Below are 24,124 nucleotides of genomic sequence, written 5' to 3'. Positions count from 1 at the left end.
CTCCAGAGAAAAGTACTCTTTTCACACAGTCACTTCGCGTTGAAACCGCACTGATATTCGCCGAGATAGCAAGTGTGCCAGCGATCGCGACAGTCCTTAAAATCCAAGTTCATTAATGTTATATACTCGATCGATTCCCCTGCCCACCCCGTGTTGTTTCATGCTTGTTCAAGACGGGTGATTTACTCTCTGTTTGAGCGTTTGACGGCAGTTCTAACAGACGGGAGATGTTATCTTATCCACTTTCCAAGTGATAGGAATGGGCTGACTGATTTAATCTCTGCTTCAGCAGTGCTCACGCGCTTTTACCCGCTCGTGAAAGTTACAATGCCCAAGGGCATCTTATTAATTTGGACTTGTTACGGAACATGACGACGACGGAAAAAACTCACCGAGTGTGTCCACGTAATTGCTATCGCAAAAATAACGCAGTTTTTTGTTTTACTGTAAAATAAGTGTTTTGGTTTAGCTCTCTTTCAGTACCCCTCTTGTTTAATTTGTGCATTTATCTTCCAAATTATTGTACCGAACCTGCAAATAATGAAATCCTCTTTATAATGAATTTTTCCGACACTTTATCAATTTCGTTATATCTAGGTTTCACTGTAATCCCAAGGTGTAGGCTCAATGAGACGCCACTGCTCAACAAGTGCGATTAGCAAAGCAACAACAACCAGCGCCTCTTGACTTAGCAAGCAGCCCCAGCGAGCAGCTGCAGAATGTAAACGATGACAGCAAAACGCTGGCATCATTGAAGTTTAGACCGTTCCAACTACTAGTCAGCACTGCCATGCCATGTCAATGGTGCCAAAAGAACTCAACCGTGGTGCATGAGAAGCTTGACTTTCTGTCATTGTGCAACTGACAAAAGGGGTACCAGCCCAGCCATGTTAAGGCAGCCCAGTAAGTGCAGTGTTCGTTTTTTTAGTAATGTCCCCAATTCAACTGGTACTAAAACTTAAGTTGTGCACTGTTTGTCTGCTCGACATGTGCGATTTTTGATACTTGCTGCTGGTGATGAGAGAGCACATTTGATGAGTGCAGTGCCCGCGTTAAGTGAGTGACTGAAAGTAAGAAGACGAGTAGTGCATGCGCAAGCATAAACCGACGGATGACGACGACGAGGAGCACCAGCACGAGAACAATACGTCAACAGCATAAAAGGAAAGTGTCCTAATCAGCAGTTGCCATGGAGATTTCAGGGGCCAATCACTTGTAAACATGGCCACCCAGAAAGCCCTAATGAGAAACTGATGGGTCGACCCGAGAAGTGTGACGCAGTTGCCAAGGTTATGTGCGTTCCGGGAGAAGCAGGGTGGAGGCAGTTCGCCAGCGTAATGGTCGTGGTTTGCCCCGAGTGTCTGGCAGCGGTCGAGAGTCGGAGCGGCCTGCTTTGCTTCACCTCAAGCTTCGATGGTCAACAGAGCCAGTAGGAAGCTACTGCAACCACCAGGTCCACTGTTGGGCGTAGGCCCGAGTGCTTGGCTGTGGCCCTTGGTCTGTGCGTCCGAGGAGAAGACTGCCTGACATCAGCCCTGTCTTCGGCGCCTACCTGCTCCGTCGTGCCTACATCTGAGCGTTGCCCTACTCGTCGCCAGATTCCTTCTCCAACGGCTTCTCCTTGCTCATATTTGCTTGCCCTAGGCCTCTCTGACACCTCAGTACTAGTACTCATTAGTGAGACTGTTTCGGTCACGTTTGGATTAGACTTATTTGTGCAACTGCTGAGAGCTCTTTTCATAGGTTGTAATATGTTTTTTTACCATTGGTGCGTGTTGTGTGTCTTATGTTCGTGTGTTGTTCTGATAAAGTGAGGGAAACAGAAAAAAAGCCTCGAAATATTTATTAAGAGCATTGCTGTCCTCGACGCAACGTGCTCTTATATTCCTATTTGTTCTAAAGAACCTCATCACTGACATTATTAGGGGCAAGGTGAAGAAGAGCTTGATGGGATGCTTGAATTGTGTGCACTAATGCTAGGAAGTTGGCACTATGCTGGCCATCATTCTTCATGGCTTGTGCCATGCTATTATCATCATCATCATCATCAGCTTGACTACGCCCACTGCAGGACAAAGGCCTCTCACATGTTCCGCCAGTCAACTCGGTCCTGTACTTGCTGCTGCCATTTTATACCCGCAAACTTCTTAATCTCATCTGTCCATCTAACTTTCTGTCTCCCCCTAACCCGCTTGCCTTCTCTGGGAATCCTGTTAGGTACCCTTAATGACTAGGGGTTATCCTGTCTACGTGGTACATGCTCAGCCCATGTTCATTTTCTCTTCTTGATTTCAACTATGATATCCTTAACCCCGATTTGTTCCTTGATCCACTCTGCTCTCTTCTTGTTTCTCAAGGTTACACCTACCATTTTTCTTTCCATTACTCGCTGGGTGGTCCTCAATTTAAGCTGAACCCTCTTTGTAAGTCTCCAGGTCTCTGCTCCGTAGCTAAGTACCGGCAAGATACAGCTGTTATATACCTTCCTCTTGAGGGATAGTGGCAATGTATCTGTCATAATTTGAGAGTGTTTGCCAAATGTGCTCCACCCCATTCTTATTCTTCTATTTACTTCGATCTCGTGGTTCGGCTATGGGGTTATTACCTGCCCTAAGTAGACATAGTCTTTCACAACTTGAAGTGCACTATTACCTATCTTGAAGCGCTGCTCTTTTCCAAGGTTGTTGTACATTACTTTCGTTTTCTGCAGATTAATATTAAGACCCACCTTTCTGCTCTCCTTGTCTGATTCCGTAATCATGAGTTGCAATTCGTCCCCCGAGTTACTCAGCAATGCAATATCATCGGCGAAGCGCAGGTTACTAAGGTACTCTCCATTAACTCTTATTCCTAACTGTTCCCATTCTAGGCTTCTAGAAACCTCCTGTAAGCACGCGGTAAGTAGCAGTGGGGAGATAGTGTCCCCTTGCCTTACACCCTTCTGGATTGGTATTCTGTTGCTTTTTGGATGAAATCTACAGGGGATCAACTGCTACCATAGTGCTTCATAGAGAAAGCAACAGAATACTAATCATGCTATTATATTAACACTTAATTAAAGAAGAAATTGCAGAGATTCCCTGCAGGGACGTCTGTGAGAGCAGGCATTTGGTGCGTAGCGTCTCCACGGACCCGAGCTAACGGTGGGTTTCGACTCCCTCCCACGCCTAGCCGTGCGTGGCTTTGCTGTGTCCGGCGAAAAGGGGATCCTGGGGGCTGAGCCAACGCCAGGTGATTGGACATTTAAGGCCTTCTGACCGAGGCAATACACCCCTTTGGCCCCGGCTTCACGTAGACGGCATCTCTGGGCTGACCCACCCAGGGGAAATCAGCAGTCGCCTTTTCCTATCTCTCTCTCCCTACATCTTCGTCTTTTCTCCTCTTTAAATCTATCCTGTCGTCTTCTCTTTTTTACTTACTTCATTGTTTTCTGGTGGCAAAGGTTAACCTCGTGTAGGTCTCCAACCTTGGGTATGCTATATCCGGTTTTAGTGATAGCGTACAGCTGGCGTTGTGCAGACTTGGTTCAAGTCTTGCCACGTCCCCTTGTTGGGCTTCGTGGTGAGCGGTTGGCGCTGTCGCCGAACACACGCACTACTCCCATGACTAAACAAGCTACTTTACTCCTTGATTGCCCCCCCAAAAAAAAGAGGGCGCACCGAAGCACCCTTTCACTTTTTTCTGAAAAGCAATGAGATATTTCCAAAATATCATGTGACCCATAGTGAGGGCAACCTAACTGCTCGCAAATTGTCTCCTTTCTTGGTGGCGAAATGCCTTGGAAACACGATTGGACCAGGCTACAAGGCCACGAAAATGACTAGCGGTGATTTGCTACGTGAACTTAAGAACACAGATCAATTTGAAAAAATGAATAAGTTGAAATGCATTGCTGACGTACCAGTCACAGTGTCGGCAAATACAGTCAACTGCCGATTTTTTGGACCCTCTAGGGAGTGAAAAACCGTCCGAAAATTCTGGCAGTCTGAAAAAATGAGTGCAAGCAAAAAAAAAAAAAGCCATTATTTTACTGATAATTTTCAATGCAAGCAAAAAAAACGCACCATTTTGGTAATATTTCTCAATGCAAACAAAAAACGCACCATTTAATTGATATTTTTCGGATCAAGAGGGTCAAGGTCGAAGTACCAGACTTCCGGAACTCTGCCAAAGCATCAGTAGGGTGGCTCTGAAAAGAGCCTTTTAAAAAAAATGCATGCAGCCGACAGCGGGTGCCGTCAGGGCAGCCGGTGTTAGAGCTGCAGTGGCTTGAAAAACTTGTTGATCCTTGTTTGAACGGCGTTCCGCTTGCATGTGGTTACATTCGCCTCGATCTGAGCGAGGGTCATGTCATCACTGTACACCGAGCCCCGCCGCGGTGGTCTAGTGGCTAAGGTACTCGGCTGCTGACCCGCAGGTTGCGGGTTCGAATCCCGGCTGCGGCGGCTGCATTTCCGATGAAGGCGGAAATGTTGTAGGCCCGTGTGCTCAGATTTGGGTGCACGTTAAAGAACCCCAGGTGGTCGAAATTTTCGGAGCCCTCCACTACGGCGTCTCTCATAATCATATGGTGGTTTTGGGACGTTGAAGCCCACATATCAAATCACTGTACAGCGTCATCAATGCTCGCATCAATTCGGCGGTCGTTGGTGGCGCAGGCGTTGGTTCCTTTTTTTCGACATCGGAATTGTCTGAATCCTCCATGACCTGACTGACTATTTCGTCGTCAGTTAGCTCTGTGCAGAAGTCGAGCTCGTTGTCAGCGTCGACGAACCGCTCAAAAGTTATTTCTGTGGGCATCGAAGCACCAGCAGAGCGGAGGTCGTTGATAATATCGTCCATGAGAGGGCACAAGTCAGTCACGCTGTCGCTTTCTTCAGGCAAGTCTGCTGCCTCTGTTATTTCTGTGGGCATCGAAGCACCAGCAGAGCGGAGGTCGTTGATAATATCGTCCATGAGAGGGCACAAGTCAGTCACGCTGTCGCTTTCTTCAGGCAAGTTTGCTGCCTCTGTGTCGAGTACGAAGCCTGCGTGGCGAAAGCAGTTGCGAAGCGTGTCTTGCATTACTGCCTTCCATGTGTCCGCTAGCATTCCGACAGCAGACCGAAGGTCAACGCTGTAGCCTTTCCTGTTTTCCGAGCACAGCACCATGTGGTTGAGTATACGTGAACGGTAAAAAAGTTTCAGATTACGGATAACGCCTTGGTTCATCGGTTGGAAGATCGCAGTCGTGTTGGGCGGCATGAATTCCAGCTGGATAGCCTTCAAGTAATTGGGGTGACCATGAGCAGCGCAGTTGTCAACGAAGAGCAGAACACATCTGTTCTGTTGTTCAAACTTCCTGTCCAACCTGCGGACGTAACTCTCGAACAGTTGCTGCGTTACCCATGCCTTTTTGTTGGCTTCGTATAACACTGGCAGCGTTGCCCCTTTAAAACGCCTCGGGCTCTTGGAATTCACAATTACTAACAAAGGAAGTTTCTCACCGCCAGACATGTTGCTGCCAACAAGAACGGTCAGCTGTTCTTTGCTATGCTTGCCACCATGGCATGCGTCACCAGCAAAAGCGAGTGTTCTTTCCGGCAGCAGCTTGTTAAACAAGCCACTTTTGTCGCAGCTCAAAATGTTGTCAGCAGAGAACTGCTGCAACAAAGACTGGAGTTTTCCACTGCGGTACTGCGCAATAACTGCATTGTCAACGGCGCCGCTTTCGCCACGCATCTTCTTGAACTTCAGGTCATTCCGGTGCTTAAAGTTTCTCAGCCAGCCACCATCACTGAAGTTAAAATCATTGATGTCCATTCGAAGCGCAAGAGTTTCTGCTTTTTGTTTCAAGATGCAGACCGAGACTGGCAACTACTTGGCAATCATTGAATTAAGCCACACGACGAGAGTGTCTTCAAGCTTTGGATGAACACCTTGGCTTGTATTCATCTTTTGGGCACCAGGCGGTTTTTCGGCCGCTTCCAAGATCTTGTCCTTGTTCCTCAGGAAATCGGAAACTGTTTGCTTGGAAACGCCGAACTCCTTGCTCACGTCAGCCTGCGATCGGCCACTCATCACTAACTTATTAATGGCGGCTTTCTTCTCCATCGTTAACTGACTGTACTGTTTTCCGCGCTTCGATGCCATCGGTAAGGACGACGAAGGCGGAGTGGGAGCCATCGCAGGCAAGCGAAATCCTCACGATGTGGACAAAGGAGTTTGCTGACGAGTGTCGAAGCACCTAGGCTTAGCGTTGCAGAGCACACTTCACACGATCGCACAACCACGCACTAGGCTAGCCAAACACCATGTGGGCTGCACAAACAAAACGGCGCGACGGCAGGCGACGGTGCCTCGGGTACTCCGGAGGTGGCGCTGGTAAACATTCAAGATAGCCAGCATGGCCAGACCAAATCGGTTTGTGACGGTTAGTTCTAGTTCGAAGTGGTGAAACGCTTCGCGAAAGCGCTGTGCGGGAAGCCAGAGTGGCACGCACGAGCACAAGCGCTAAAGCGAAAGGAACTTTATTGGCGCCAAAAAATTTCCGAGTGGATAGTTTCGATTGTCAGCGAAGCACCCTTGCACGATAAACACGGCCAGTGTTAGGAATCTCGGATGCTGTGTGCGTTTCTCCGCTAAGGATCGAGTCCAAGCAACAGATGCTGCCACAGTAGACCGGCGCGCTCATTTATGTGATCGTTATCGCGTGTGACGCAGTTGTGGTGGTTTCCACTGGAGGTCATTAATGGTTTCCGACCTTCCGTCGCGTCAAAAAGTCCAGAAATTTGGACTTCGGGGGGTTCAAGCATCTGAAATTTCAGACTCCCTTATAAATTGATTCTATGGGGCTCGTGGCGGTGCCGCGAAGATGTCTGAATTATCAGGCATGTCCGAAAATTCGGGTGTCCGAAAAATCGGCAGTTGACTGTAGAACAATGAACATGAGCCGTGGTGGAATATCAGAAGATGACTTCTTGCACCTTAGTGATGAAGAACTTCTTGATGGGTTCCAGAATCAAAATGTTATAAAGGTTGAAAGAATATTGATTTGCCGAAAAAAATGAGTAGATCCGTACTAAGCACATAATACTAACCTTTGACAGCTGTGTGCTTCCTACCACACTAGATGCAGGCTACATAAAACTTCGCATGAGGCAGTACATCCCGAACCCTCGGCGGTGCTATAAGTGCCAGCGGTACGTACACAAATCGCAGGCATGACGGGGAAAGCAGACATGTGCCAAATGCAGCTCCAATGAACACAAGTCGAATGATTGCGAATCATCTCCTCATTGTGTGAACTGTGATGGAAGTCATCCAGCCTACTCTAAAACATGTCCTAAATGGAAGATGGAAAAAAAGATCATCTCACTAAAAGTAAAAGAAAACATAACATTTCGTGAAGCAAGGAACCGTCTGTCATACCTTAATCACACCAGTTTTGCCGAGGTGGTGCAACGGCGGGTAGTGCCAGAAGTGCCTCAGCAGTCTACTGCGGTCACCAACAGTGGCCCAGTAGTCACTTCGTCCACCCCCCCAGGTGGCTGCTACTATTGCCGCGCCACCTACATCAAAGTTGGGTCTGCAGGCTTCAGCTCAACAGGCCCCAAAGCTCAATTGAATTCCAAGGCCGGAGACGCAAGTCTCTTTACCCGGTCCTCGACCTTTCAGTGCCTCGGAGAAGGCAATGGAAATCGATCGACGAACACCAACGTCGTCGACGCCCAAAGTTCAGCGCTACTTGGAGCGCAATAAGAAAGGGAAACATCCCGTAACCGCTCCATGAAAGGGGTCGGTAACCTGAAGGGTAGCCTCCTTATAACGCATATTTTTAGCGCATTCATCTGAACATAGGACACATACATTTCTTCTCAATATGACCACAGAAATACTACAGTGGAAGGCCAGAGGCCTATTTAATAACCTAGATGATATCAAAGACTTGCTAAATGACTATCAGCCAAAAGTATTCTGTGTTCAAGAAACTCATTTAAAGTCAACTCATGTGAATTTCTTAAATCAATATGTGGATTTTCGTTAAGATCGAAATGGTGGCGATTTTTCGTCTGGAGGTGTGGCCATCATTGCACAAAGAAGCGTTGCATGCTAGCACATTGTGCTACAAAGCTTTCTTGAGGTTGTGGCTGTTTGCGCTATTCTGTTAAACCATCTTATATCTATCTGCTCGATCTACATACCCCTCGACGAACCATTCTATGAAACAGAGTTCGAAAAGCTTATTGATCAGGTTCCAGAACCATATGTGTTAATTGGAGATTTTAATGCTCACAGTTTGCTATGGGGTGATACCAGATGTTATGCGAGAGGTCGTACAATAGAAAACTTTCTTCTCACATCTGGAGCCTGTCTGCTCAATAAGGCAGAGCCAACATACTTCAGTACCACACACAATACATATTCATGCATAGATCTAGCCATTGGGTCACCGTTACTCCTACCTTACTTAGATTGGAAAGTTAATAATGCTCCATATGGAAGTGACCATTCTCCAACTCTTCTAGTAACAAAACAACGGGATGACCGACCATCTTATCCTAAAAAGTGGAACTTTCATGTTGCCAACGGGGTGAAATTTAGAGAGCTATGTACACTACGCCTCGAAGAGGTAGACCATTTGGAAGTAGAAGAGATGGCCAACTGTATCTCCGAATATGTTCTTACTTGTGCAAAAAAAGTGCATACCGCAGTCCAGCAATGATAAGGTTAACACAAAGCCATGGTGGAATTGTGAGTGTGAAATTGCTAAAAAAACGGCAAAACAAAGCATGGAGGGCTTTTTCTCGCTACCCAACAGCAGAAAATTTGATTTTAAAAGTTGCAAAGCGAATGGCAGGCGTATTCGCCGTATAGCCAAACGGGAAAGCTGGACACACTACATATCCTTAATAAACTCCTACACAGACGTCAGCAAGGTGTATAATAGGGTGCATAAACTTAAAGAACAAGGCCCAAATCTTTTCCCTTTGGTGAATGACTGCGGTGATACAATAGAGCAAAAGGCAAAGGCTCTTGGCGAACACTTCGAGAAAATTATACTGCTAAGTTCTTACGCCACAAAAGCATAGCTGAAAGTGTACCTCTATGCTGGAACAAGCCTGTATCAGACGGATACAATAAACCGCTAACACTATATGAACTGAAGCTTGCCCTTGGTTCATGTGGAAGTTCTGCTCCTGGCTCTGATACAATTACCTATGATATGATCGTAAATTTCTCCGATGAAACCCTGAACTGCCTTTTAGCACTTTACAACAAGCTTTTCAATACCGGCAAAATACCCTCTGCTTGGAAAGAGGCAATAGTACTACCCATTTTTAAACAGGGCAAAGATCCCTCTTCGGTAAATAGCTACAGGCCTATCGCCCTCACAAGCTGCCTACTCAAAGTGTTTGAAAAAATGATGAACCGCCGCTTGGTTTATTACTTAGAATACAGCGGTACATTGGACCCATGCCAGTCTGGCTTCCGTACAGCTAGGTCCACAACTGACAATCTTGTCCTCTTCGAGTCGTATATACGTGACACGTTTGTACACATTGAATACTGTCTGTCTGTTTTCTTTGATCTTGAGAAGGCATATGATACTGCCTGGTGATACAGAATCCTGCAAGACCTATTGTGTTTCGGAATATGTAGGTTGATTACCATCTTAAAAGATTACCTGTCTGAAAGGAAGTTTCGTGTAAGAATAGGTACGGTGTTATCACGCACATTTCTTCAAAAAAATGGAGTGTCACAGGGAGTAGTATTAAGCTGCACACTATTTATAATTGAAATGAACTCTCTTCGCTCTGTTATTCCACCTGCAATATCGTACTCTGTATATGTGGACGACATCCAAATTAGTTTCAAATCGTGTAACTTGACTGTATACGAATGCCAGATACAGTTAGGTGTTGACCGTCTTGCGAAATGGGCTGATGAGAATGGTTTTAAGTTTAACATTGACAAGACTACTAGTGTGCTTTTCTCCAGACGACGAGGTGTACATTCTGACCCCTGCATACTAATGAATAGACAAAGCTTAGCCAACAGATTTGGGTGCACGTTAAAGAACCCCAGGTGGTCTAACTTTCCGGAGCCCTCGACTACGGCGTCTCTCATAATCATATGGTGGTTTTGGGACATTAAATCCCACATATCAATCAATCAAAGCTTAGCCAACGCAAAAAAACAAAAATTTCATGGAGTAATTTTGGATGCTAAACTCACCTTCATTCAGCATATAAAACAGCTGAAGCTGAAATGTCTAAAGACCATGAACCTTTTAAGGATTTTATCGCATCAGTCATGGGGGACAGACAGGCACTGTCTCATATCTCTGTTTAGAAACCTGGTTTTGTCACCCATAGACTATGGATGCATAGTATATCAGTCAGCTTCAAGGACAGCACTCAAAATATTGGACCCTGTGTACCACTTCGGTATCCGGCTGGCACGTGGTACCTTCCGTACCAGCCCTATTCACAGCCTTAATGCAGAGTCAGATCAGTGGCCACAAGACTATCATCGCACGTATCTAGGAGTCAACTATGCAGTTAGAATCATGTCTCTGAAGCAACACCCATGCAAAACACTTATGTATGATGTGTCTACTACGCAGTTATACCTAAACCATCCTTCTATCGCCCAACCGTTTCCATTGGCAATAAGACCTGCAGTAGAAAAACTTGTAATTTTTTTCAATGACTTGGAGGAAATTGACCATGTCGAACACATCCCTCCCTGGCAGCAATGTCCAGTCACTTGTGACTGGTCCTTCAAAGACATCATAAAGGAAAATTGTCCAAGTGCACTCATTGAGACACATTTCTTGGCCCTTGAACACAAATATTGTTCAGCTGCATTCTTCTCTGATGGCTCAAAGTCTCAAACATCTGTATCTTGTGCAGCCTACGAACAAAAGTTCTCTGACACCAGAACCATGCATACACATACCAGCATTTTCACGGCGGAAGCATATGGTATCCTGCTAATTATACAACGCATTAAGCAACACAAGATACAAAAGTCTATAGTGTACACAGATTCTTTAAGTGTTGTCAGGGCCCTGTCTTGTGGCAAGTATAGCAAGAACCCCACTTTCAACAAGCTCCTTAACGAAATTTACACAGCCTATAACCTAAAACTTTCTATTGTTATTTGCTGGGTTCCAGGTCATTCTGTAATTGCGGGCAATGAAATAGTGGACAAAAATGAATAAGAAGCTGCTGGTCGGCAAACCATAGATATAACCCCTGTTCCGGGTGTAGATCCAAAACCTGTTGTATGTAGAGGTCTACGCAACCACTGGCAAACTGAATGGGACAAACAAGTCGACAACAAACTCGACCTTGTAAAACCTCAACTGAGGAAAGTTATCCCATGAAAACTCAACAGATTCGCCGAAGTAACTCCAACACGGCTCAGAATAGGCCACACTTATGCCACACATAAACACCTTTTGACAGGCATTGATCCACCTACATGTATACACTGTGGAGAAAGTCTAACCGTCTTGCATGTCCTCATTCAATGTCCTGTGCTTCACCAAGCACAACTGACCTATTTCAGGGAGCTCTACCGATATCATATCTTACTTCATTCCGCGTTGTTTTTATCACTTGATGCAGTGGTTGACCTTAAGAGACTTATTCATTATCTTGGGAAAGTCAAATTTTTAACAATGATATCATTCCATCCCAGCCACCAGGCTGGGCCTCAAGTGTGAGGTACCGCCCGGTGCATAAAAAATATGTCTGAGCCTTCGCAGTTCTTGCTCAGGCAAGGACTTCGGCCGTGAGGGTCTTGGGCCTTGCAGACTGATTTATCGTCACAGACGTCAGCCAACGAAATTAAGGTTTTTAACGGTGACATTTCTTTTAAACCCATTGCGTTTTAAATAGTTCATAAATATTTGCTACACATCTTTTGTTTTAATTTTTTGACAAATAACCTGAAATGAAACAACGCTTGTACTGGGGCTGTTCGGCCTTAGATGCCCTTGCGCCAATAAAACTTAACGTAATAATAATAATTGCAAAGATTTTTTACTTTTCATACACTGCTTCTTTTAAAGGGCCCCTAAACCCCCTCCGATATTTTCCCAAGCATTTCAAGTAAACAAGTGCATCGCGCGCAGAATGCTGTCGCCATCAACGATGCCACACGCCGCAGCGCTACAAGTAGCGGGCGCGCCACAATTTCGAGAAAACAATAGCTTCTCCTTTCCGGTCCCTGCCAGTCCCGCCACTGACATGTGTGACATCACTAGCAAAACTCGATGACATCACGACTTTCAATGCTTATGATTGGCCGAACGACAACTGATGACTTCAGGTCACTCCGCAAACAGCTGTTCGCGGGCACCTTGCTGTTCTTGATCGTGTTGCCGCTTGCGAATCGACATTCGCGGCCCGTAATGCAACCGGCAAGTCGCTAGCGTAGGGGCACAGGCCAGCACGACAGCAACAGCGGTTAGTCAACGATCAGTGCACCCAGATGACACACACAACACAGTTGACGGCCAGCTGGGGCATAGGAGTGGCGGATCGCGGCAACCGGAAGTAGACGCTGTCTCAAACAGCACGTCAGCGGTGACGTATGCCATGCAAGATGAGGAGGGTTACTCAGCTGACTCAGCGAGGAGGGGCCAAGCTGTTTTGGAAGAGGGTAGTATAGGAAAGAGGGAAAGAAGCGCTTGTCCCGTTTCGATCATATAACGCGTGTAATTCCGCTTTTATGGCATTGTTTCGAAAAATTTTCACGGCTACATGTTCGTTGTAAACTCGAGCACAGCTTTCTCACCTCAACTAAATTTTGACCGCTGGGTAGTTTAAGGGCCCTTTAACCATACTACTTTTATATGGGAACTAGTTGCACTGGACAAAAAGGATCACTTTCCTTAGAAGGAGAAAACAAGGCATTGCTGTTCCTATTTTTGGCCTACTTGGCAATTTTTTCCTCAGTTACACTGTACTAGTTCAAAAAACACCCAGCCTGCACGAAAGGCGCAGAAAAGTCACAGCGAAAGCTAGAAAAGTGACCCTTCAGAGCCTCTTCTAAACACTCATTGGGTAACTGCTGCAAGCACACTTGTTTGATGCCCACTATGGCATAAATAATAAAAATTTTATGGTAGTAGGCCATCATTCGCTATGCTATTTTTGTCATTCTTCTGAGAAGCGTGGTATTCGCTAAACACTTGCAAGAAATTTTGTGCCAATTGTTCATCCAATGGCTGACAATGATGAGGAATTATGTTTGAAGGGGGTATGCGCCACAGTTGATAGTATGCTCCACAGTTGATAGTATGCGCCACAGTTGAACAAAAACAAGCTTTTGTAATGGGTTAGAGCATTAGACGACCCACTCGTTACACTATTCACATTGTGTGATGACTGCTTGTTCTTTCGCTGTTTTAAAATGCTTTATAAATCATATTAATATAATTGCTTTTTCGACATTAAGCCTGTCTAAAGCAAGTTTGCCAACAAGTCCCAAGCACCTGTGTGGCTCAGCGGTAGAATACTGGGCTGGCACCTAGCGGACCTGGGGACAACCCACTGTGTCATTGGTACTAGGTTTTCTTTTTTTTTTGTTAATTTCGCGTGATGTGTGTGAAACGTCAGCATAAAGAGCTTGCGTTTTTTCGTTATTCAAGCTATATAAACAGCTGTTATGTGCCATTTCATCAAACTGTTGTAGTATTTATTATGTCTTTCAGCTACAATTTGGCATTGCATTTCTTGTCTTGAATGTTTTTTTATCTCTACCAAATGCAAGAATAGCCGGGGATGCATGAATGGTAAGCTTTAGTTCATGACAGCTAAAAGAATGCACATGGTGACTTTTATGCTTTACCACCTCTTTGCCTATTCGGGAGCTGAAAAGTTAGAAAGAAATCAGATGTCATAATTACAAGCAGCAGTGTAGCCTTTGAAAACGTGCCAGGTGTACTTAAGTGCTTACACATGCAACAAGTAACTTACTAGTTCTCTGCCTAATACAGCAAGACAAAGAGGAATAGGAGAGCAACTAGAGACATGAAGAAAGCATGCACAGCTCTGTTACTATACAACCAGTCTTTAACCTGCCATTGGGCTGGTTTTTATGTAGATATTGTTACGGGGAGAAGGCGTCTAAAAAATGCCTTTACTTTTGGTAAACAGGCAGGCATACAATATGGAGCCCGGACTGCACGAGCTCGCCCTAAACATCGTCCTCTTTTCTACAATGTTCATCTGTGGCACCCCGTAGCATCACCCCCGGCGGCGAAGGCACCGTCTCGGTGCTTGGTTGGTCTGAGTAATATCGTTTCAGCCGAGTGACGTGAACAACATCAGAACACGATCGCGCGCTGGTGGCGTTAAGAGGTTCAATTTCATATGTGACGTCGGTGACTTGGCGCACCATACGGTATGGACCCGAGTACGGTGAAGTCAGCTTTTCGCACAGGCCAACTCGCCGCGACGGCGTCCAGAGAAGGACTGTGTCACCTTGACTGAAGTGGACATCACGATGGCACGCGTTGTAGACCTGTCGTTGTCGTTCCTGCGAATCGCTCAGACGCCGGCGAGAAATCTCACGTGCCTCTAGAGCTCTAGAAATCACATCGCGGGCATATGCTGACATGTGGCCAACGGCAGGAAGGAGCGTGTCGAAAAGCAACGTAGGTTCTCGTCCGTACAGGAGGAAAAATGGCGAGAAACCTGCAGTGTCATGCCGAGACGTATTATAGGCAAATGTTACAAATGGAAAGGCGGAGTCCCAGTCACGATGGTCAGAAGAAACGTACATGGCGAGCATGTCCGTGATGGTTCTATTTAGCCGCTCCGTGAGCCCGTTGGTTTGAGAATGATACGCCGTTGTGAACTTGTGCTTTGTAGCGCAAAAGTGCAAATGTCTTGGATATCTTGTGATAAAAAGTAGCGACCCCGATCGGTAAGCAGTTGCCGAGGAGTGCCGTGGTGTAATATGACGTCTTCTAGAGGAAAGTCAGCGACGTCGGTCGTACAACTGGTAGGAAGGGCCCGTGTGATGGCATACCGAGTGGTGTTATCCGTGGCGACTGCTATCCACTTGTTTCCGCTGGCCGATAAAGGAAACGGTCCTAGTAAGTCAACACCTACCCTATAAAATGGTTCGGATGGGATCTGAATGGGTTGAAGGCGTCCCGCTTTAAGGGTTGCTGGTTTTTTGCGGTGTTGACAGGATTTGCATGAGGCGACGTAACGGCAGACGGATCGGTAAATACCGGGCCAAAAGAAGCGACGTCGAACGCGGTCATAAGTTCTTGAAACTCCCAGGTGACCAGCTGTTGGAATATCATGCAACTGTGCAAGGACAGTCTGACGCATATGTTGTGGTATGACCAACAGCAGCTCAGGTCCGTCAGGATGCATGCTGTAGCGATATAAGACGCCATCTTGGAGCAGGAACATACGGAGAGACAGAGGGCTTGTGGGACCACTAAGCTGAAGGATTATATCTCTGAGGTGAGGATCACGGCGTTGCTGATCTCCGATGTTGCTAAACGCGGAAAGTGCCAAAACGCAAGTAGACTCGATCGCTCTCAGAAAGGTCTGCTGGGTCTACTGGATGACGCGACAAGCAATCAGCATCCTCATGGTGGCGACCTGATTTGTAGGCAACCGTGTAGGAATATTCCTGTAACCGTAGAGCCCACCGGCCGAGACGTCCACTAGGATCTTTTAAGGGCGACAACCAGCATAAGGCGTGGTGATCAGTGACAACCGTGAACGGGCGTCCATACAAATACGGCCGAAATTTAGCCACTGCTCAGACGAGTGCGAGGCATTCGCGTTCTGTGATGGAGTAATTTCGCTCTACTGGCGATAAAAGACGGCTAGCGTATGCAATAACGCGCTCGCAGCCATGCTGTCATTGTGCCAAAACGGCTCCGCTTCCGTGGCCGCTGGCGTCAGTACGCACTTCCGTTGGAGCGCATATATCAAAGTGGCCGAGAATGGGTGGCGTCGTAAGTCTGCTCGTCAGTTCAACGAATGCTCAGGTTTGTTCAGGTCCCCACACAAAAGTCACATTTTTTTTTTGTAGTTCGGTGAGCGGTCGTACGACGTCAGCAAAATTCCGCACAAATCTACGAAAGTAAGAACAAAGGCCCACAAAGCTTCAAACATCGTTCGCAGAGGTTGCCACAGAGAAATCTTTGACGGCACGGATTTTCTCAGGATCGGGACGAACACCAGAAGAATCGACAAGGTGTCCAAGGATAGTGAGCTGCCGGCGGCCGAAGTGACATTTCGACAAGTTTAGTTGGAGCCCTGCTTTGCGGAAAACCGAAAGAATTGTTGAGAGACGCTCTAGGTGAGTTTCGAAAGTTGGCGAAAAAGCAATGATGTCATCAAGGTAGCATAAGCAGATTGACCACTTCAAACCGTGAAGAAGAGCGCCCATCATTCGTTCGAATGTAGCCGGGGCATTGCATAACCCAAATGGCATTACTTTGAACGGATAGAGCCCGTCGGGAGTTATAAATGCCGTCTTTTCACGGTCCAGATCATCAACTGATATCTGCCAGTACCCAAAACGAAGGTCGATGGAAGAGAAATAATTTGCTCCACTAAGGCAGTCAAGAGCCTCGTCTATCCGCGGCAGAGGATACACGTCTTTTTTGTAACCTTGTTAAGATTTCTCTAGTCGACACAGAAGTGCCAGCTGTTATCCTTCTTTCTCACAAGCACAACGGGCGAAGCCCAAGGACTTGAAGAAGGTTCAATGATGTCTCGGGCAAGCATCTTGTCGACTTCTTGCTGGATCACGTGGCGCTCGGTGGAGGAAACTCGATAGGGTCGCTGTACTGGATTTGCATCACCGGTGTTGATCCGATGCTTTACGACGGTCGTTTGACCTAGGGGTCGGTCGCAGAGATCAAAGACGTCTTGATACGACACAAGAAGGCCACGAAGCGCAGGCACATGCTCGGTCAGGAGATCAGAGGCAATCATTCCAGTTATGCAGTCAAAGTGTACTGCACGACTGAATACTTGCAGATGACGGTGTATCCTCTGCTAAGGCCAATATGTGGTAGTCGCCGGCCGGAGCAAGAGTTGCAAGGGATATTCCTCGTGGCAGCACTTCAGAGCAAAGTCCAAAGTTCACAATAGGGAGACATGCCACGTTGTTCTTCATTGTGATGATGGTGTGGGGGAACGCAACATTGAGCGAATGAGTACTGTAGGATTAGGTGAAATGACATAATCGCCGTCAGCCACAGGTGGATCAGAAGAGACGTCGATATACGTCACAGCTCGACAAGATAGGCGAACAAAATCGACGGAGCATAGCTTTGGCGGTGCAGGATCAGGAGGGTCAACGGCGTGTGGTAGGACGAGCTGAACAACACCAGCAGAACAGTCAATTAGGGCGGAATGCTCCGACAGAAAATCGAGTTCCAATATGATTTCATGTGGGCAGTGGTCCAGTACGTAAAACAGAACAGTGGTATGACGTCCAGCAACAGTGACACGGGCGGCACACATCCCGGTGACTGCTGGTGTTGCACCATCAGCTACTCGGACAAGAGTGATCGGAGCAGGAGTGAGCACTTTCTTGAGTCGAGCACAAGGGCTGGAGTTCATGACTGATATGTGACCGCCGGTGTCAATGAGTGCTGCCACAGAAGTACCGTCAAGATTTGCTTTAATCAAGTTGTTGTGTCCGGGTATCGTGTGTAGAGGAATTTTGGGTCGGGTCGTCGAAGCAGGCTCACCTCTAGGAGCTGCGCCCGTCAGTTTTCCGAGGACTGGTGGTAGGAGGGTGAGGGGGAGCGACGTCAGTTAGTTGAGCGGGACATGCGTCCAGAGGGTGACGGGGAGCGGCTTGGTTGGGCGGGCCTGGATGGCGAAGCATCATCTTGTGCCGTGTAGATCGGCATTCGAGAGCCAGCAGGTGGGCGTCGGGTGTTGGCATAATGCGACCATGGCTGCCAACCCCAGGAAGTGCGGCAATGGCGTGAAATATGGCCCACTCGTCCACAGTTGAAGCAGATCGGCCTGTCATCGAAAGTTCGCCATTCTGCCGGGTTCCGGTAACGTGGGCGGTTGTTCGGTCCGCGGGACATATTAGGTGTACTGGGCAGTCGGTAGTCAAGTCGGTTAACGGGGCATAGCGTCTGAAGTCCGGGGTTGGCCAGTTCCTGGCGTACGACACTCTTGATTAAAGAAATTGTGGCGCGAGAGTCGTCAGGAGCCTGGACTTGGTCAGACAGGGGAGATACTGCCTCGATTTCGTGGTGCACGATGCGCACAATATTGTCGGAAGCAGCAGGGGCTGGGGCCAAATGGGCGTCCCCGCAGGTTGATGTTGCAGCCGTGTTGGGAAGACGCGAAAAGTGTGGAGTGATACGGCGACTTTTCGCGTCTTCGAAGCGTCGGCATTCATTAACAACGTCGTCTACGGTCGATGAGTTTCGAAATACGAGGAGATTGAAGGCGTCATCGGCGATTCCTTTGAGGATGTGCGCGACCTTTTCAGATTCCGGCATCTTGTCATCAACCTTCCGGCAGAGGGCGAGCACATGTTGTATGTAAGTGACGTACAACTCGGTGCCGGATTGGAGTCGGGACACTAGTTCTTTCTGCGCAGCATGACGACGCCCGATGGGCTTGCCGAAGAGATCGATGAGTTTCTGCTTACAGATGTCCCAACTCGTGATACCTTCTTCGTGGTTGGAAAACCAAACTTTAGCTGTACCATCAAGGTAGAAAATAATATTGGCCAACATGAGCGTCGGATCCCAGTTGTAAAGAGCGCTCACCCTTTCGTACAGCTGAAGCCATTCCTCCATGTCAGTACTGTCACTGCCCGAAAATGTGCCTGGGTCACGCGGTTGAGTCAGGACGATGGTGCGGTTAGTAGCAGCTGGATGCGGTGCTGTTGGTTGCTGTGTGGTTGGACGAAGCACGGTTGGGGTAGTCTCCGAAGAATCCTCGTGTTCGTCTTGATCAGGCATCGCACAGGCAGCCAAGGAACGTCCGCTGTGTTGACTGTGGGAATACCGGCACTCTCCACCAAAATGTTGCGGGTAGAAGGCGTCTGAAAAATGCCTTTACTTTTGGTAAACAGGCAGGCATACAATATGGAGCCCGGTCTGCACGAGCTCGCCCTAAACATCGTGCTCTTTTGTACAATGTTCATTTGTGGTACCCCGTAGCAATATTAATTGCAACAAAACAAGAAAAGGAAGGGATCTATACAGCTTTTTTTTACATAAGCTTGTCTAATATAGCTGATGCATTGATTGCCCCCTCGTGTTATTTTAAATATTCCTAAAGTTGCGCTCTCCTTCATCATGGCATTTCGGTGGTGAACATTCAAGCATGCTAATCTACATGGCACGTGTTCTCTGTGCAATCAGGATCAGTTAGCCTCGGAGAAGGAGTTCGAGCTGCTGCGTGAACGGAAGGCACGTGAGGCGGAGGAGGAGCTTCGACGTTCAGTCCAGGAGCGAGAAGAGGCTTTGCAGGCACATGTCCGTCAGCTGGAGAAGGAGCGTGCCGAGGTCGAGCAGAGGGTCACAGCCCTCACCCTGAGCAACGAGCAGTACGAACAGGTGAGACATTGCTGCACATGGGGGCACCCCCATGACACTAGGATGGCAGGTGTAGTTTCTTACCTCAAGAGGCAGAAAGAACCCACCAGCCATCTTGGCTTTCTCTTATTTTGCACCCATTAAGCCTTTACATTGGTGAATGCATGGGAGGCTACCGTATATACTTGTCTATAAGCCACCCTCTCTGTACACTTACCCCTCCCCTCCTTTAGGACGCAAAAATTTTAAAAAAGGACAAAAATGTACCGAAGTTATGGCTTCAAAAACAGTGCACAGTGGCAGGCTTGCTTGCCATTGTGCCTCAGTCTCAAAGGCCATCCAGTGCATTGTTGGGGAGTGTGCTAACCGCTTGAAATGTCGGTTGTCTTGTGTGCACTGCTTCACTCTTATGTGTTGTGTAGCAAAGAACGATCAACTCTGGAAGTGGGCCGATGAGGTTAGTAAATGAAGTTCATATTTGTCAGAAGTTTTCTAAAATTATCCATCACAGTAGTTGCAGTGGCGCTATAGTGTGTTGGTGTGTAGCAATAGGTCGAATTCATATATAACCTGCACCCGAGCGAGATTTGTTGAAAAGTGCAGCTTATACATAGTATGTATGGTATCTATGCTCTTAACCATGCAAGCCAGGGGGAAGATGTGCGCTCACATACACCTACATTGTTTGCATATTGTGCACCTCTAGAGTTGACTATACTCAGGAAGCAGCTGTGCGAAGGCTTCTGTTAAGATGGCTCTCTTGGCACGGGACGTGAGGCACCCAAATTGCGGTTGTGGTCGGCACGACGCTGTAGGGCCCTGGCAAGCCAACTGGTGACTTCCTGGCAAGCCACGACAGCCAATGAAGCCTTGGATGCAATGGGCCCATTAAGTTGGCGCACTCCAAACTCCAAAGGAGCATGCTCGAATGTGCTCAAGTGCAACGCCTTCGGAGCTTAGGCAACATTTCTGCTGACTGCTTTCAGAGGCAGCAACGCATCACATGGCGAATGCTATGTTGCTTCGACAGTAAGACTCAGGGGAGAAGGAGAACACATTTTTTTGGAGGAGAAACAGAGTTAGGAACAGGTATTTTCCTGAAAACTGTCCCAGGCCTGAGCTTTCATGCACCATCTCATATTCACGCACAAGAAGTCGCTTTGTAATTGTTAATTTTATAAAAGTGCACCCGGCCAATGCGAGCATGCTGGAGCTTCTTATCAAGCTTTTGGTGCGAACTTTCTTATTTCTTTACAAATTTAGATGAAAGTTGGCAGACTTGTTGGAAAATTTTTTTAATGATGCTATTGAAATTTCATGATTATATCTTCACAACTTTTTGATGTACAACATATTTTTTTTATGGAAATTGTCGCGCATTTGATCAGACAAACACAGGAAGATAACAGAGTGAACTGAAAAAGCGCAATTTTTGAATTGCACTCTTTCCGTTCACTCTGTCCTGCAACTCATTTCGTTCACTCTGTCCTTTTCCTGTGTTCATCCGGTCGAATGCATAGCAATTTCCATCGAAGTTATGCACTAACTCGCCCAACAAGAAGTTCTAAAATATATTTCTTCTTTTAGTCTTGTTCCAAGGCTGACTCGCTTAATAAAACCAGAAGTACACCGGCACCCAGGGTTCGTGTTCTGATTTGTGTAAACAGAACTTTCTTATTGTTGTCAATACGTAGAATTAGTTGTGTCTTCTGATTTGTGTAAACAGAACTTTCTTATTGTTGTCAATACGTAGAATTAGTTGTGTCTTGTGCTGATGCCGGTTTCCAACCGTCCCAAACTACATGAAGTGTATTAAAATGGCTAGAAACGTTTTATTTGATGCACTGAAATACAAGGCCAAGTCCATTACCCAGTCCATATCTTGACTCTCTTCTTGATGGCAGGCTCACATATGACTTAGATGACAAGCTTCAATTCTTGGTGTGAGCACTGACAAGCTAATTTTGCATCTTGTTTTTCTTTTTTTGTTTCAATGGGTAGCTTATAACAACTAGTTGCGTCTTGCATTTGCTCGAGCACGTGATGCTTTATTATTTATAGACGTTTTTAGAGCGCCCAGTACGGTTTCAAAAAGCACTGGACTTGGAAGGAGCAGTCCTGATTGTCAGGTAAACGCCACTGATGATGTGATGGCACTAAACTGTGACAAGACCCCCGCACTGAATGTGAGCCTGCTACGTCTACATGCGCTGGGGAATGCCTTGGTCGTAATCCTGGAGCCAATGCGGCAATGTCAGCAGATGGGGTGTGTAACATCTGGCAATGGGCACGATAAGCGAACAGCGGTAGCGAGCACTGACAGCTCACACAAGCCCGCAGGTACTGAGAGGTGCGTGCGAGCAATGGGCCAAGAGAAACTCGTGACTTAGGAGTTGTTTATGCAAAAACCCTGTTAATGTCAATGTTGTGAGGTGCTTCAAATCTCGCTCAGTCGCATGGCACGCACTTTAAAATTTATTTTAGTTATGTTCCAGACTATATTTGCCTTTGATGTTTCGCAGATATTGTGTGTGTCTCCACACAAATTTACATCATTTGTTGTCTCACCTTGGATATTTTGTGTCAGTACTACTTTATTAACTGCTTTAGAAGATCCAATGGTGCAAACTCCACTCATATCAGCTTAAGAACACTTAAAAAAGTAGATATTATTATGAATTTAAAGCAGCAAGTGCAGTACTGTAGGAGTACAGCTTGGGCACACTTTCGACATGGCACTGTATTGGCAGCTTCGTCAAACTTTCGACAGATGGCAGCAAAAACGCAGGAGGTTTTTAGAGACTCATACTTAGCGTGGAAGTGTGTCAAGATTGAACTGCTACTGCTGCTGCCTGTGTGCATAGTGTTTGCGAAACTAAGCCAAACATACCTTTTGCTTGTGATAACTAGATTTACAATAGTTAACCCTCAGCCAGTTGAACCTGGTCACAGTAACAAAGAAAAAAGTGAATGGTCATATCGGTGTTGTCAAAACTGCTGATATTAAATGTGGGTATTTATTGTACTTTATGTAATCTTCCTCTGTCTTCGTTGGGTCTGGCTTCACACAGTGCTCTGTTTCAGTCATTGGGGTTGGTACTCGAGCAGCTTATAGTTATGAGGGCAGTAACCATTACTAATCAGTACGGTCTCTCTCATTTTATTTATCTTTTTTTTACAGAAGTTGAAGGAGAAGGACAAGGAACTAATACGCATTAGACAGCTGAACGAAGAGCAGAGAAAAGCTGACAAAGAGGTTCACAGGTGTGTCTATTCTTTCATTGTCGATATAGGCCTGTGCTAACATTTGACCACCCATATGCAAAAGCATACTTACAAAATCAGTTTCAGAATTCCACAATGGCAGCATTATAATACAGTCGAATTTCACTAATTCGAACACACTTAAGAGGGCAGACTGGTCTTAGACATTTTTTGTTTATTTCTTCAGTGATTATGATCAAACTACACAGGATTATGCAGTTTTTTCTCCCGATTTCAAATATTTAAATAGTTTTTCTGTAACTCACCTTGTTCCTGAGATAACTTAAGTTCACCCCCTATTTTTAAAGGCCACTATAGAAAAAAAGATGCTTTATTAAAAGTGATATTTAAGATGTGCCAGCATACGCTGATGACTATACAGTGAAATTATGCAAGTGTTTTTTTTTTTTTTTAGACCATTCTTGGTTATTTTACAGCAAAGGGAACTGCCTATGTTCAAAAGCAGTTGGAATTGTATTACAATTATGATGAGTAAATAATTAAAAAGGCTTGTGCTTTCAATTTTGCTCCCATACTTGCATTCTACACACATACAGGTTTCCATTGCAAAAAGAATTATTGTTGTGCGTGCCCTAGCTGCAGAGATATTGAGGCCTCAAAATTTAACAGTCGCAAATTTACTTTTTTGAGAAAAATGAAAAAAGCTGAAAACACACAGCTTCCTCAAAAAGCAACAATCATGGTGCGCATGTTTTGCAATCTTCATAAAGGTGCTCATAAATTTTTTTGCAGGTTCTCCATGTTAACAGCACCAAGAATCCGGACAGTTATAATGACTTTACAAAAAAATTACCAATTTTTGGTGTGTGGAAATATGCACAGATATAGAAAAATACTTGCAGAAACCAAATATGTTAATTTTAAAAAGGAATTTTTTTGTCACTTATTGGTCCCAAAGACCAGTCTGCCCCCTTAATTCGAACTTCCGGTTAATTCGAAGTCACGATGAGGTCCCGTCAAAGCTATGTGTATTCCAATGGGCGAAAAATGCCCGGTAATTCGAACGCGCAAGCATTTGCGAGGGTTAATTCGAACATATCGCGCTTCGGAAATCCTCTCAGCACCCCGCGCAATCCCGCGGTGGCACCTCTGACACCTCAACGCTGCGCGCAAAGGAAGGGAAAAGGAAAGAAAAGGCTGCAGTGGAATGTTTGCGCCCTCTCAAATGCCGATCTGCAACGGGCCTGTACCACGCTTCTTTCTTTTCTGATCCTGCTACGTAAAGACCCTTCTCCTTCCAACACCGAGCGCAAAGACAGAGAAAAAAAAAAAAAAAAAAGC

General features: G+C 46.2%; 1 protein-coding gene across 1 annotated transcript in view; it reads left to right on the top strand.

Annotated features, from left to right (window-relative positions):
• Window positions 1–24,124, top strand: part of LOC119172991 (ubiquitin carboxyl-terminal hydrolase 8) — a 246,966-nt gene that overhangs the window by 90,387 nt on the left and 132,455 nt on the right. The window contains exons 11-12 of the mRNA XM_075893916.1: window positions 19,385–19,579; window positions 22,740–22,822. Of these exons, the coding sequence (XP_075750031.1) occupies window positions 19,385–19,579; window positions 22,740–22,822 (278 nt within the window). The remainder of the gene's footprint in view (window positions 1–19,384; window positions 19,580–22,739; window positions 22,823–24,124) is intronic.

This window comes from Rhipicephalus microplus, chromosome 4, assembly GCF_043290135.1.
Source record: "Rhipicephalus microplus isolate Deutch F79 chromosome 4, USDA_Rmic, whole genome shotgun sequence".
In the NCBI taxonomy this organism is placed as follows: Eukaryota; Metazoa; Arthropoda; class Arachnida; order Ixodida; family Ixodidae; genus Rhipicephalus; species Rhipicephalus microplus.
The sequence above is the reverse complement of the archived record's forward strand: the minus strand, read 5'-3'. Positions and strand labels throughout refer to the sequence as shown.